General features: G+C 34.4%; 2 protein-coding genes across 2 annotated transcripts; one reads left to right on the top strand and one right to left on the bottom strand.

The window, feature by feature from the left end:
- Positions 1-1,280: 1,280 nt before the first annotated feature.
- LOC133872412 (GDSL esterase/lipase 7-like) lies at positions 1,281-4,475 on the top strand. Its single transcript, XM_062309948.1, has 6 exons — positions 1,281-1,539; positions 1,620-1,750; positions 1,830-2,081; positions 3,769-4,021; positions 4,126-4,382; positions 4,470-4,475. The coding sequence occupies exons 1-6, from the start codon at positions 1,281-1,283 to the stop codon at positions 4,473-4,475; spliced, it is 1,158 nt and encodes a 385-aa protein (XP_062165932.1).
- A 900-nt stretch (positions 4,476-5,375) lies between these two features.
- Positions 5,376-11,501, bottom strand: LOC133873502 (cyanate hydratase). Its single transcript, XM_062311211.1, has 4 exons — positions 11,161-11,501; positions 10,982-11,053; positions 6,992-7,100; positions 5,376-5,669 (listed from the first exon to the last, which is right to left on the bottom strand). Exons 1-4 carry the CDS (start codon positions 11,427-11,429, stop codon positions 5,631-5,633), a joined length of 489 nt encoding a protein of 162 aa, XP_062167195.1. The 5' UTR covers positions 11,430-11,501; the 3' UTR covers positions 5,376-5,630.
- Positions 11,502-15,261: the final 3,760 nt, after the last annotated feature.

Below are 15,261 nucleotides of genomic sequence, written 5' to 3'. Positions count from 1 at the left end.
TGGGCTCTGGTTTTGAGATGGGTAAGGCTGGGGATCGGATGAGGTTCCTCAATTTTTTTTATTTTTTTATTTTTATTTTTTATTTTTTTATTTTTTTATTTTTTTATTTTTTAATTTGAGAGAATTTGAACAGGTAGTTGTGAGAAAATACTTAAATGTCAAACTAAAATTCTACCAAATAATTAATAAAACAATTGTGAAAAAATTGTTGCTGAGGATTTGTCTAAACTAGATGAGAAAATCAAAAGGAGCTGAATTGATCTGTTGCCTAATGGAGAAAAACTTTAAAAAAACTTTCAAATTTGGTCTACATCAAAGGCCGTAATCGAGCTGAATATTGAATGTTCAAACTATGTTTATATAATTTTATTTGACTATGAACTGAGCTTGTCTTATCACTGAATTAGGTATTTTTTTCAGGTTTGATTCATTTATTTTTTAAACAAATTCAAGTTTGTTCACGAGTTGCTTAATTAACTTATTCATTCTTTATATAAAATAAATATCATAATTATTTATTTTTTCATAAATCCATACTAATTATTATAATTAATTATTGTTAAGGTTTTATCGTTTGATAATTTAATTAACTTGAATGTTAGATAATTAATTCAATCTTGAGTTATATATATGTTTAATAGTATTTATATAAATTAGTTATGCGCGCGCACACATATTTATACATACAAACAAACACACATATATCTATATCAGGACTCCCAATAACAATAATTCAAACTATATATGTTATATTAAGAAGAGAATTCCTCTTAATTTAAGACGTTCTAATTACGAAATTAAAATAATACTATAAATAACAATAAAAATGTAGTTATACAAGTTTATATTAGTCAAGTTGTGTTAACGATCAGCTCATTTATTAAACGAACCAAATTCGAGCCGAGTTTATACGAGCGAGGTTGTCAAACAGATCGACTTGCTCATTTACAGCCCTGCATTCTCCAATTTATAGGCCATTCCAGCATATGCCGCCACAATTTTGTTTACAAGGGAGTTGAGACCCACATGCTGAAGAGCCACTGAAATTGCTGTTCACTTATTTATGTTAGTTTCATCTGAAATGGGCTGTCTGGATTCTATTTTTATGCTACTCATAACTGATGAGAGAAAAATAGACATAATAATAGGTTTCTGGCCAACAAGCCCCACTAATTACCACCAAAAGAAACAGCAATATTTTGTTTTTGGTTAACTGCTGTGGTAGACGAGGTCAAGATGCAAAGAGCTTTATATGGATATAGCGTCAGATTTCGGCAAAGATGGAGAAGCCCTCTCTGTCCCTAAACTTCCTTCATCTTCTTTGTCTTCCATTTTTTTTGTCCCTTCAGTCGACTCAAGCTCAGCTGCTATCCGTTGCTCAAACAGTGCCGGCCTTGTATGTGTTTGGGGACTCCATAGTTGACAGTGGCAACAACTTAAATACAGTAGTAAATGCAAGCTATCTGCCCTACGGATATGACTTCCCTTCCCCGGCCTCAGGCAGATTCACAAATGGCAAAACAGTAGCAGATATGCTGGGTAAGAAGAAACACAGAAATTGTTCTGTTCTTAACCTTTGAATATATAGGCAGTAGTTAATCTGTGATCTTTAAAGGCAGGTTTGTTGCTCAATCTTTCACTCTCCATTCCATTATGGGCTTCTGAAATAGACAAAAGTGGTACAACCATAGAGGGTTTCAACTATGCATCTGCTACTGCTGGTATTCTTCCCGATACTGGATGTGAATTGGTGGGTGTTAAAGAATTAGATTTACTCTTCTCTACCCTTTAACTTTTGGAAATAACTCATTTTTATTGTGATCATGCAGTGGGGGAACACCTGGGGCATGCAAGAACAGATTGCTTTGTTTAATAAGACAGTTGAAAACTACTTGCCACGGCAAATCAAGAACCCAGAGGAGCTTTCCAAATACTTGTCAAGATCTATTTTTGTAATTTCTGTTGGCAGCAATGACTATTTGTACAATTACCTTCAGCCACGATATTGCACTGCTCGTAGAAAGTACGACATGTACACATTTGGCGACCTTCTCATGTCGGAATTGGAGAAACAATTGAAGGTACCTTATTTTGTCACCTGTGTTGGCTTATTAGTCGAAACCATACAATTTGATCACATATTTGAAAGTAAGGAGAGCAATGCTACAAATACAATTCTTTTACAAGCTTTTTATGTTTTGTTGACACGATTAAGCATGTGATTGAAATTATGTCACCCACTAAAAATAAATTTAACACTCTCCACTCACATACATACTGACATGTGTCGACAAATTAAAAAAAAAAAATTAAGTCTAACATTTTCAAATAAGTAATCAAGGGAAGTTCATGACCTGTTTTTTTTAAAAAAAATTTAGTTAAAATAGGGGGAAAAATGCTCTAGAAGTCCTTGAGGTATGATTTTTTTATCAAATCACTCTTTAATGTTTAAATTTTATTGATTTACTACCTAAAGTTTCAATTGTTATCATGTAAATCATTCCGTCCACTTCCCGTTAATTTCTAACGGTGCTTCATACCCAATCAAAAGACAAGTGTCCCCTTTAATAAAAAGTATAAAAAGAAAAAAGAATTAAAAATATAAATATAAGTATAAACAAGAAAAATAATAGTTTTTTTTTTTTTAAAAAAAAAAATACAAAGGTTAGGGGTGGCCTCTCAAGCCACCCTAGCAGTGGCCCAGTGGGGGCGGTCCTCGTGGCCACCCTCAACAAATGGGTGTGGCCACGCAGGCTACCCCAACTAATGGAGGTAGTTCTCAAGGTTAGGCCTGACAATTTTTTATACGACTCGTGAACCTGAAACGACATTAAAGGATTAGAATTTGGTATAAGCGGGTTCGAATCATAAACGGGCTAGCCCACTTTACCTGTTTAATAATCATGTCACAAACAGGTCGATCCACAAGTTGATCTGTTTATGAAATTATATATATATAATAAATACGTGTTGAAATGGGTCAAAATAGGTCAAACAAGTTGTATTTGGGTTGAGAAGAGGTCAAACGGGTTTACCCGTTTGTGAACCATTTATCAAACGGGTCCAGTTGGTTGCATCAAGTCACTCGGGGGTCATGTGTTAGGTTAAATGGTTTGACCCATTTAACTAAACGAATCATGCTCGGGTTGAACCTTAACAGGTTGCCAGGTTAACCGCCCGACCCAAATTGCCAGCCCGCACGACCACACACACCTATTTTTTTTTTCTTTCTTTCTTTTCTTAAAAAATACTTTTTCTTAAATCGGACACGTGTCGCCTTTTGATTGGGTGTGACGTGACAATACCATTAGACGTTTAACCAAAGGTGGACGAACGATCTATTTGATAACAATTGAAACCTTAGGGAGTAAATCAATAAAATTTAAATTTTAAGGAGTCATTTCATAAAAAGACATACTTCAAGGCTGTTGGAAAACATTTTTTCCTTTGAAGAATTAGAGTGTGGTGAATATGTTTTTGAATATTGTGGTAAACGCTAAGAGTACGTTTGGTACGCGGAATAACCCTTCAATTAGGAAAATGAGTAGTTTTAATTGGAAATGAAAAAGGTGGAATGGAATAGCCATGTGAATGAATGACTATTCCAAGTGTTAGAGTATAACACAAAGGCTATTCCATTCTATATAATATTATACACTCTTCCATTCTTAATAAAAGCTAATCGTTTTTCCTAATGAAATAGATATCCCGCGTACGAGACATACCCAGATCCCTAAATATATGTATGTACATGGTATGAATATGCAGGATTTATACGAGTTAGGTGCTAGGAAGATAGTGTTGTTTGAACTTGGCCCCATTGGTTGTTTTCCGATGGTTAGGAAGAAAGGTGAACAGAATGCGAGGTGTGATGAAGATTTAAATACCATGCTGACCGTCTTCAATGGCAAGCTCTATTATAAGCTGACAGACATCGCCTCCTCGCTTGTGGGCACAACATTCATTATCGCACAAACTTTCAAGCTTATTTACGACATGGTGGAAAATCCTTTTGAATATGGTAACTAAAAAAACAATTTTATTTTTAATTATTATGAATTAGTATAAATAATATATAGTATCTGTAATCTGAGAAAGCTAAGCAGGGAATTGTTTTTATTGCAGGGTTAAACGATGCAACAGAAACATGTTGCGTTGTTGAAGAAAAGGGAGCGAGACTGTGCGTTCCGGGCAAGCTTCCATGCGACGAGAGGCACTCATATCTGTTTTGGGATCAGTTTCATCTGACGGAGGCCGCAAACAAGATTGTTGCGAGCAAATGTCTGAATGAGTCCAGTATTTGCACGCCGATGGGGTCCGTGGAACCTGAGGGGCAAGCTGCATCAGGACAACCACCAATCTTTACTGCTTTTAGTACACTGGTTTTGGCTATTATGATCTCAATTTCTTATTTTGTAGCAAATTTTTCCATTTTTTGCTGTCACCCCTTAATCTTATAGCATCTCCAGGGGTGATAGTTATTTTAAGTACTCAAAATACACATTTTTCATTTTATTTTATTTTAGCTTTTAGTTTTTCAATACAAATTATAAAACAGATTATTTATCTCACTATTTACTTTATTTAAATATTATTTTTCAATGTATTTGTTTTTTATTGTGAAAGTTGAGGGAGAGGGAGAAAAAAGAATATATATGAAGTTCAATGTAGTAAAATGGATTGAGATGCTTTATTTTGAAGCATCTGCTGGAGAGATAAAGGGCTCATAAGCTAAAACTATTATGAGCCATATGAAAGACCTGTTGCAGATGCTCTTATTGAGTTGGCTTAATATGAGAATTTTATGAGACATGATATACATATATCATATCTTTTGTATATCTCTTTTTAAAAATAATAATTTGATATGTAGAACTCATATGTAAGTCCTATAAATTTAATGGTTGATTTAAAAAAGAGATGGACAAAAAAAAGATTCGGGTCTAAGTGTCTTAAAAGAATTGAATTTGGTGAATCCAATAGCACATACATAAAGGGAAGAGAGCTAAAGCAATTAGAAATGGGTACAAAGTGCCTTGATTACCTGGAATTAATATTACGTACATTATACACTTCCAAGAGTTGATGGGTACGGCCACCTAATGAAATTAGGGTGCGATGGGGTTTAGTATGTATCATTACTCTTTGATCATACAATGATCTATTTTGCTAAAAGTAAATACAAATGGGTGACACTGACCGATTCAAATAAGTGACAGACATTACTGGTGAAAATTCATTTCATCCAAAATTTGTGAAACTAAATAGGTTTTTGCATTTTGAAAATTTGAATCTATAAATTCTTGTTTAATTTCGTAACGTTTAAGTTAGAGAAATAAGAAACTTACTTATGATAAAGTCCCAAAATAGGAGGCTTGCAAACAAATTCTAATAATGACCATTAAAATAACACCTTTCCCCTGTATAAAAGCAATACATTTAATTGTTCCCAAGTTATTCAAGTATAAAGAGTTGAGCACTCGTTCTTATTCAACGACGCCTGAGGGCACATTCAAATACAGTTATATTGAAGGGATACAAAACTAAGGAGACAAGAAGCGTTTGATAACACATTTGAAATTGAGGGTATCTTTTTGCTTTTCAGCACAGCAGGAGGATATTCAGGAACTTTACTGTAGTCTCCGCCTCGAAACCATGTGCTCCGATTTCTGTGCAAAATAGTTGGAAAACTTTTAGTAGTGTACTGACATGAAGGACCAAAGCATGTTAATTGCCTAAATGAATGCTGAAGGTTAATATCACATGGCTGAGACACAGACATAAGTCCACTATAGTATCTATTGTTTCAAAATAAATAGGCATTTGTGAAAAACACTGAAAAGCATTCATTAGTTCTCCTATATTTGGGCCGTTTTCTATTTCATTCATTTTTACAACAGGGTGTTATATGCAATTTTCATAGCGTTATACAACTCAACCCACCCCGGTCAAAGCTCTTGGTGCCGGAAAAAATGCACTTCCAAATCACATCTTCAATGTCTTCTAAATTGTAAGGTCATTTGAGTTTGTGGGTAGGAATTCATTGAAAGAGAACAAAAGGGAAGGGGGAAAGTAGGATTAAGAGGAATCTTCAGAATGGATCCTCCAATTACAAGGAAAAAGAAAGTCACACATAAATACATGAAAAAATGTAGAAACAATTCAATCCCTCTGCAAGGTTGAGTCGCTTAAATAACTTTAATTCCTTATGACATTATGAAGAAAAAAAATTCATGTGCTAAAGACTTGTTAGATAGGAAAAACTTAGGCATTAGGAAGAATTCCACATATACGAGGCCCATGAGTGAGCTGTTACTGTATGAAGAGAGAGAGAGAGAGAGAGAGAGAAGAGAACAATTAGAACATGAGCATAGCCACTCTGGGGTTTCAAGGAATTTCCTGAAGACTTTGGAGATTAATTTGGATAAGCACTCTCATCCAAATAATCTCCCAGAGCAGAGACGCGAGTCATGACACTCTCTCTTTTCATGAAGGCAGCAGCAACTTTTAACAGCACAAGCTGATCCATGACCATATCATGGATCAACCTAGGAAATCAGCAAAATTCAGCGGGTTTTGACTCTGCTGCTGGCCCAACTTGTGATCCAGTAGCAGGTTAAAATGGTTGACCCTAGAATCCATGTGCACATAAAAAGACATGAAATATGCGAAAAGATGATAAATGAACAGAAACAACCTTCTACTGGCCTTACTTCGAGGGAGCTGTATTTCTTAGCTCATGAGCAAGAAAAGCTCAATTATTATGTGAGTGGAGTACTATGTCAAGCTGAGCTACTGCCATGGTTAGTTTTATGTTGGATATTGCCATCTGATGCTTAAAGTAGACATTTCCCGTCAAGACAAACTTCAAGTTCTAATGCTCTATTGATTACTGCAAATGTTTTTTTTCCCCTCTTTTTATTTAATAACTACTTTAACATTGACTCTACGTGAACAAGATATAATCATACTAAGGCATTCAAGTGCTGACCTGCTCAGTGTGAGGCAAATACTTCCCATCAAATGTCAGAACTACACGATCCTTCCCATCCACACCTTTAATTTTGTCAACCGAGCAAAAGAAATCTATAGCCGACATGCTACGCAAGAAAATAAAAAACAGAAGTATAAATTACAAGGTTAATAATCAAATGAAATCAAGTTAAATTTTCCAGCCAACATGTTTAATTCACTGGGAGTTGAGATTCCATGTCAGTTTGCTGCATTTGGCATGTTACTATATCTACTGTCAGTAAGGACTATCAGTATCATTCTACATATCAGTGGGAAGAGGCATTTCAAGATAGACCACCCCTGCCCTTGCAACAAATTTATGGACCCAAGAATATGAAGATTCAAGAACCTCATTTCATAATATATGATTCGAAGATTGTAAATCTTCTAGTACATATTACCTCATACTTGATATCCATTCCTACGATGTATTCAACTGATAGTATCTGCTTTATTTGCCTTGAATCTTGTCTTAACCACACACATAGGCTTACAATACACAAGAGCCACATAACAATTGCAACATGGAAAATCCCTTCTAGCTTTAGATTGAAAGGAAAACACCCAGTGGGGAAAAATATATATAACCAACTTCCCAACAAGAAGTTTTTATTTTTATTTTTTTATTTAATTTTTTAAAACACGAGCAATCTGAGAAGCTGTTAGCATACTAGTTAAATAGCCAAGTCAATCATTTCTTATCAAATAAAAGTTTTTGGGACAAATATATTATAGTGTCAGAGCATTCGCAAAGTTCAAACCCTGTCTTCACTTTATACCTCCCATTTTGAAGTTGTAGATTTTTTGTTGTTTGAAAATTCAATGTCAAAACTTGTTGTGTTGTTAGTCTAAGTTTACTGGTTAAGTTGGTTTTTAAGTTGAGGTTCAAATTGAAGATCATAGCAGGCCGTTTACAACCTCGATCGAAGGGCGTTTGAACAAGACAATTTTACAAGGTTAGAAATTCAAAGCAGAATGCTCTGTTTGCAAACCCATTCAAAAGGCACTCAAACAAGGTTATCAAGACATTTCAAGAATTGAATTCTAGAATGTACCGATCACAGGCACGATAGCAAGGGCGATCACACTAGGTTCAAAAAAGGCCGAATCATTGCGTTTCACAATATACCACCCAAAGCTTCAATCGGAAGAACGTTCGAAGCAAGTTTGAATGCGATGGTCATCAAGCCAAATCCGAGACACTCGATTGCAACAATGTTCGAATACCATTTAAACGCCGCATGAGATAAGCAGTGAAAGCCTAGCACGTGTTCGAACGCGATTTACTCCCGTTTGAATACTGCAACCTCAAACAATGTTTTTCTTAAATCGACTTGCTCATTGAACTTCAGTTTTCTCAAGGTCTATATAAGCACCATAAGCCATGATTTCCATAAGACCCTGAGGCCATTATTTCTTGCTCTGGGAGAGAAACTTTTTCTTTTATGCCTTTATTTTCCAACCTCTCCTAAATTTCATTAAACCACACAAATCAATCCTTTAGCCACCGGAGTTCTGGCTTGCAGAGATAGCTTTATGGAAGAAAGGCCAGAATTCTGTAGCTACTACAGTAAAAGACAAACAGGTCGTTTGTTGGGGGTACAAGTCAGGTTTTTACTACAAAGGTTTTGCAAGTATAAAATGATTGTAATTTGATTCTTCAATAGTGGATAAGTTTCATGGGGTTGGCTGCCCCCAGATTGATTTTGCTTTTGAATAGTTCTTCAAAAGGTTTCTACTTTGTCACCAAAATTGTGGTGTTTGAATTCTTTACTGCTTTATTTAATTTTGGTGATAATCTATGTGTTTGCAAAAATTTTGTTGGTTGCGATTATCTTCAAACACCTATTCACCCCCCCCCCCCCCCCAGGTGTTATTTGGGTTCCTAAGACGTTTTACAATTGATATCAAAACTTGGTTCACTCCATTAGGATTAACTTCCTAAGTGAGTTCCTTGACTCCTATTGTCATAGCTCAATCCCAATCTCTGTCTATAGCTTCCCACTTTGATGGCAATAACTATACTTATTGGAAGGTACGCATGAGAGCATTCTTTAAGTCCTTGGATGAAAGAGTTTGGATTTCTATTGAAAAGGGTTGGACTAAACCCTCTACCAACATAGACTCGCGGTCTAAGGACAATTTGAATGTTTGTAATTGGAATAGTAAGGGGTTGCATGTTATCTTTTTGATTGTTTCACTAGAGGAATTCAAAAGAATATATGTGTGAAACTATCAAGGATACATGGGACATTCTAGAGGTCGCACATGAAGGAACCAAAACTGTTAAAAATTCTAAACTTCAGACGTTGACCACTAAATTTGACGAGATAGAGATGAAGGAGGATGAAACGTTTGATGAGTTCTATACTCAATTGAACGATATTGTGAACTCTAATTTCAACCTAGGGGAGAAGGTTACTGAAAATAGAATTGTCAGGAAAGTCATGAGGTTTTTGCCTGAGAGGTTTATACCTAAAGTTACTGCTATTAAGGAAACCAAGGACCTAGACACCATAAAAATTGAGGAACTTGTAGGCTCCTTTTAGACTTATGAACTCGTCCTACCTCAACCCAAGAAAAATACCTTAGCTTTAAAAATTGTGAGGTAAGAGGCTAGTGACTCCTCTAATGAGGAATCCATTGATGATGAGGACTTGGCATTGATTGCCAAGCGGTTTAGAAAAATTTTCAGGCCTAGAAAATGGGAGTTTAGGAGACCCTTCAAAGTGGCTAAAAAATCCAAAGAGTGACTCAAGTGGAGCTTCCCAAGGTAAGAAGGACAAGGACATGAAAGACAAGAACTCTCAAGACATTCAGTGTCATGAGTGTTCGTGGTTTGGTCACATTAGGGCCACGTGTCCTAATTACAAGAAGTCCAAAGGTAAGGCCATAAATGTCACCATGAGTGATGAGTTAGATTTTGATGACTTTGATAAGGCAGTTGATAAGAAAGGAAATTAAATAACTTCTACCACTTCAACAAGAAGTGGTAGTGGGTCTAGTGTGGATGACACACTTGACCATAAAGAGTCATCTACATATGATTGTGATGAGGAAGTTGATTTGCAAGTTGCATACAAAAAGCTTTTTAAAGAGTGCACAAAAAGCTTACGTCGTTGCATTGCATGCCTAGGATTGCATTTAGTGTCATATTCATCAACCTTAGAGCATGTCATTTGCTTCTTCTTCTTTTTTTTTTTCATTGCATTGGATTTGTTTTGGTATGTTTTTCTGTTTTGTTGTTGTTTTAATTTTTTTGAATACAAAAATGAGGGGTCCTACTTGGGTGTTGATATGTGGATGCATCATATCCTCGTTTAGTCTAGCCTTGTCATATCACATAGTGTCCATTTTGAGTAGTCATTGGGCTAGGTTTACAACTTTACACATAGAGTTTGCATTTGTTCACACTTCAGGTTACACTTTAGCGTTTTTGTGTCTAGGTTTAAATCTACCCTTAGGTCTACAATTGGGTAGGTTCACATAGGCACTTAGGTTGGTTTTGTCATCACCCATTAGGTTGTGTTGCTTTGGTTGTGTGGGTGTTGATGATTTGTGAGGTTGCTTGTCCAGGTTTTCATGGCTTCGGTTCCAGGTAGGGTGTGTCAACAAGTTGGGGTAAAAGACAAACAGGTTGTATGTTGGTGTACAGGTCAGATTTCAACTTTTGAAGAGTTTTTCAAAAGATTTCAACTTCTTCACCAAAATTGCGGTGTTTGAATTATGTACTGCTTTATTTAATTTTGGTGACAATCTATGTGGTCACAAAATTTTTGTTGGTTGTGAGCAAATACCCATTCACCCCTTCTAGGGGTTATTTGAGGACATTGTGCATTTTTCAAAAGTAAAAACTATTCAACAAATATTAGAGTTTAATCAAATTGACTTTCTCTTTTTATCATAATATTTTGGTATAAGTTGTAATTTATCAGAATCAAAGAAATAGACCCTGAGTAACACTTACATGCCATCACCAAACTCCTCATTGATTATCTCCTTGATGCTCTCACCAAAATGCATAACCGCTTCATTCAACCTACAGAATCGGAAATTGACATGAAAAACAAAAACCCGATAAAAGATAAAACCTTGCTTATGATAAGAAATAGTGAAGAAGATGGGTAAATTGGAAGAACGAAATACCTGTAGATAGTGGGTTCTTGGATCAAGCTGGGGTCGTAGGACCGCATGGGTGGCCTCATCATCTCTTGGAGGAGGTCATCCGTCAGGTCAGGCAGCGCCGCCCGTAGTACAGGGGCGGTGTCGGGCTTGAGCTGGGCTTGGCGTCTGATCAGCTGGGCTACGTAGACGTTGGTGAGTCCCGTCTCTTCGGCTATCTGACTATACGACTTGCCGGACTGGCGCTTCACCGCCAGTAGCCTGTTCGCTGTTACTGCTTTGCTCTCTTCCATTTGTAGCAAACGACTCCGTGTGCCTTTGTGAGAGAGAGGGAAAGAGATACGCAGCGAAAGAGGGAGACAGATACAAGAACCCCCACCCCATATATATATAGACAAAGCAATCCTGATTGGTTATCTATATATATATATATATATATATATATATATATATTTCTATCTATTTCTTATATATATCTATATTTATATTTAAAATAGTTAACCAAAATTACTTTATTTATTTTATCTAATGCTTTGTTAAATACATTATATATTTGATCATTTATTCTTTCTTTATATCATTTTATTTTTATTTTATTTTTTTTTATGAAAAAATACATTTACTTCCTCTAAACTGCATTCATTCTCAAACTCATGAATATTTAACATAAAGAGAGAGAGAGAGAGCAACCCATACAAAAATATGCAGTAGCAAAAATGCATTTTGCATAATCCGATAGAGCTGATTTTTTTTATTTTTTTTGAAGGTTTGTTAGCCATTTTACATATCATTTCAAAATACATAACTCATTAGGAGGTTTAACTGGTCCAAATCCAGATGGATCAAAGTCTTATTCTTTAATAGATTTCTTTAAGAGTAATGCTTGATAGCATTACTTTTTTTTGGGTTGGGGTTCCTAAAACTATCTTTTTAAAGAGCATCCATAATGAGTTTTTAATTTCAAAATTTGGTAAAAAACTCAAAAAAAAAATGTACACTTCAACAAACTCTCTATAATTTTTCTATTTTGGCTGTTGTCAGAATTTTACTCCAAATTTGATTGACAAATTTCATGAGCTATTGAATATTTAATCATTTCTTTCTCCTTTCACTTCAGTTTTCATTTTTTTTTTCCTCATTTGCTAGGAGTGATTGCTTAAAACCAATAATAAAAATAATAATATCTAGATGAAATAGAGAAATATTTAGGGAGTTTGATGTAGGAAATTTGTTAAAAGTAGCAGTTAAAATAACAAAAATAATTTTTTAACGAAAATTTGAAGAGCTCACTAGAGATGCTCTAAGCTGATAGATACCATATACATAAGGAACATAGGTAAAAAGTGATCTTCTCAAGTACTCTTCTTTCTTTAAACTAAATATGTTAACTAACTATGTATAGTAGAGATGTAATGCAACATTTGATATATATATATATATATGAAGGAAGAGATGATATGAATAAACAAGCACCAGTCTAAAATATAGAACATATCTCGATCTCATAAATATATATGTTTTTGGTAAAAAAGTATATATATCGTCTTCAAACTATTATTTTATTGGCAATGTCATTCTAAACTATCAATTGTGTCAATATGTCCTTCAGGTCAGTAAAAAGATAAAAATCACCATAAATTTTTTTTAATAAGACAAAAAGCTTCTTATAAATTCGAAAAATAAAAAAACTAAAACTATTTTTTTTTTTAAAAAAAAAAAAAGGAATTTTTAAAAAAGCAAGGGGGTGCTTGGTTTTTCATTTTTTATTATTATTTTAATAATTTTTTAATTTTACGAAGAATATTTTTGTCATTGGGGGATATTTTATTTTTTTGATAGTTTAGAGGGAGACATTGACATAATTATATGGACAAACATTTCCTACAAACTGGTTTGTAGGAAATTTTATTCAACTCGCATATAAGATTGACATGTGTCATTTTATATGTGAGAAACAAGTATATATTATTTTAATAGCAGGTGCTTCTCAAATGCTTTTTTTAATAGCATTAATAAAAAAAAATAAAAAAAATTTCTCACATGTCTAAAGGACACATGTAGGGGTGTGCATGGGGCGGGGTGGGGCGAATTTTCGTCTTTTTTTTTTGCCCCACCCCGCACCTTTGTGGGTTGGAAATTTCCAACCCGCAAACCGCACTTGATAAAGACTAACCGTGCGGGGCGGGTATTTTGAGTGGCATTTACGTAATATTGATTTTATTTTGTAAAAAAATACTAATTTTTTAAATAAAAAATTAAATTCATATTTCCATTCAAGAACATTTTTCATGAAATTAGCCTTTTAAACTAAAAGCCCTATTAATTATAAGATAAAATTCTAAGAAACATGATTTCTTTTTTCTCCCATCAACAAAGCATAATTGAATAAATGTAAAGAATAAAAAGTTATAATATTTCACTATTCCATGTAATCAATTTTCTTTTCTTTTCCAGAAGTAATGAAAAGATTATTTCAAATAACAATATAATAAAAAAGTGTACACTTTAACATCCCATGAAATTGAACCATAAAAATTGTATTTCTCACACAATGAAATGAGCTAGTGGACCCATTTTTTATTTTTTGTTTTCTTTTTTTCTCCTTTGTGCGGTGCGGGACGGGGACCCGCATTTTTTAAAAGGCTAAACCCGCAACCCGCCCCGCATAAAATTTTCAAATTAAGACCCTAACCAGCAAAAAAACCTGAAAACCCGGTCCTTTGCCGGGGCGGGGTGGGGCGGGTGCTGCGGGGCGGGGCGGGGCGGGGATTGCGGGTTTTGCATACCCCTAGACACATGTCACTCTTACATATGAGTTGTATGAAATTTTCTACAAACCAGTTTATAAGAAAATTTTGTTCTAATTATGTTCATATTAGAGCGGTAGTGTGAAGAATGTATGTGTGTGTTTTTTTTGTTATTTGAAGGATCATATAAAATTACTAAATGACCGAACTCAATCCTCATTTATCATTATATTTAATTATAAAAATATTTGAAGAAAAATTCTTAAATATATTTCGTCTACCTTTCAAGATGACACCTTGAAGTGGTGAGGAGCATTGGAAATTTAGAGTGCGGAAATTGGGTTCAATTTCTTAGGCCCAAGATGTTTGAATAGTACATTATAGGCCCGGGGTTCAAGCAAAGCTGGGCTTGTCTAAGGCCTGAACATTATTCTTCTTTTTGGGTCACAAACTGTAACGCCATGCTCAAAAATATATATATATATATATATATTGTTTTGGTGAGTAAACAGTACTCATTATTGTTAGTGAGTATTCTTCACTCATCAAATTAGTAAGGCTGGTGAGAACTAATTTTGAACCATTTCAATACATTAACTCACAAAATAATAAAAAAAAACTATTTTAATAAGTCTACTAATATGAATTGAATCTTAATATTATATATGTAAGCTCTTACATATGTCTCTTATGTAGTATCTATCAACTCTTATATATTTTAAAAAAAAAATATTAAAAATTGATAAACACTGTCACATTAACCCATAAAAATAAAGACAAGACAAAAATATAGTATATATAATTACTCTTGTTTTATTAGAGCATTAACATCAGTTACCCTATATTGGTTCATTTATCTAAGTTTAGGAAAAATTTTATGAAAAACATAAAAAAATTTCTCACAGTAAATGCCCTAAATATACATAAGGGTTTTGGGAATGTGCAGTAATTCCCTAAATATACATGGGCACTGTACATACCCTGTATTATTTCATCAGGGCCTTGCTCATTGTGGAGTCTTGGGGACGAGCTCGGCGGTGAGGTCTCCGTTGGAGATGGAGAGGATTGGGTTGAGGTGAAGAGACGACGATGCTTCTAGAATGAAGATTAAAAGAAAAAAAAAAAAAAAGTAAAAAAGAGTATTTAATTAATACAGAAAAAGTTGAGTCTATTATGAAGTATTTTTAAAAAAAAATTAAAGAGAATTTTGCTTCTTAAATTTAAAAAAAATAATTGAATAACTGGTGTCGCTGCTCGTAGTGGTTGTGATCAGAAAAGCAATGAAGACTTTTGACTGCCACTTTCGTTGATTGACTAAGAAAAGCAATTTGCGTAGATTTGAGGATAAGTCTACGCGCGTATTTAGAGACTGAGAAAC

Source organism: Alnus glutinosa, chromosome 1 (genome assembly GCF_958979055.1).
Source record: "Alnus glutinosa chromosome 1, dhAlnGlut1.1, whole genome shotgun sequence".
NCBI classification, from domain to species: Eukaryota; Viridiplantae; Streptophyta; class Magnoliopsida; order Fagales; family Betulaceae; genus Alnus; species Alnus glutinosa.
Note: the sequence above shows the minus strand (reverse complement) of the source record. Positions and strands in the feature narration are given on the sequence as shown.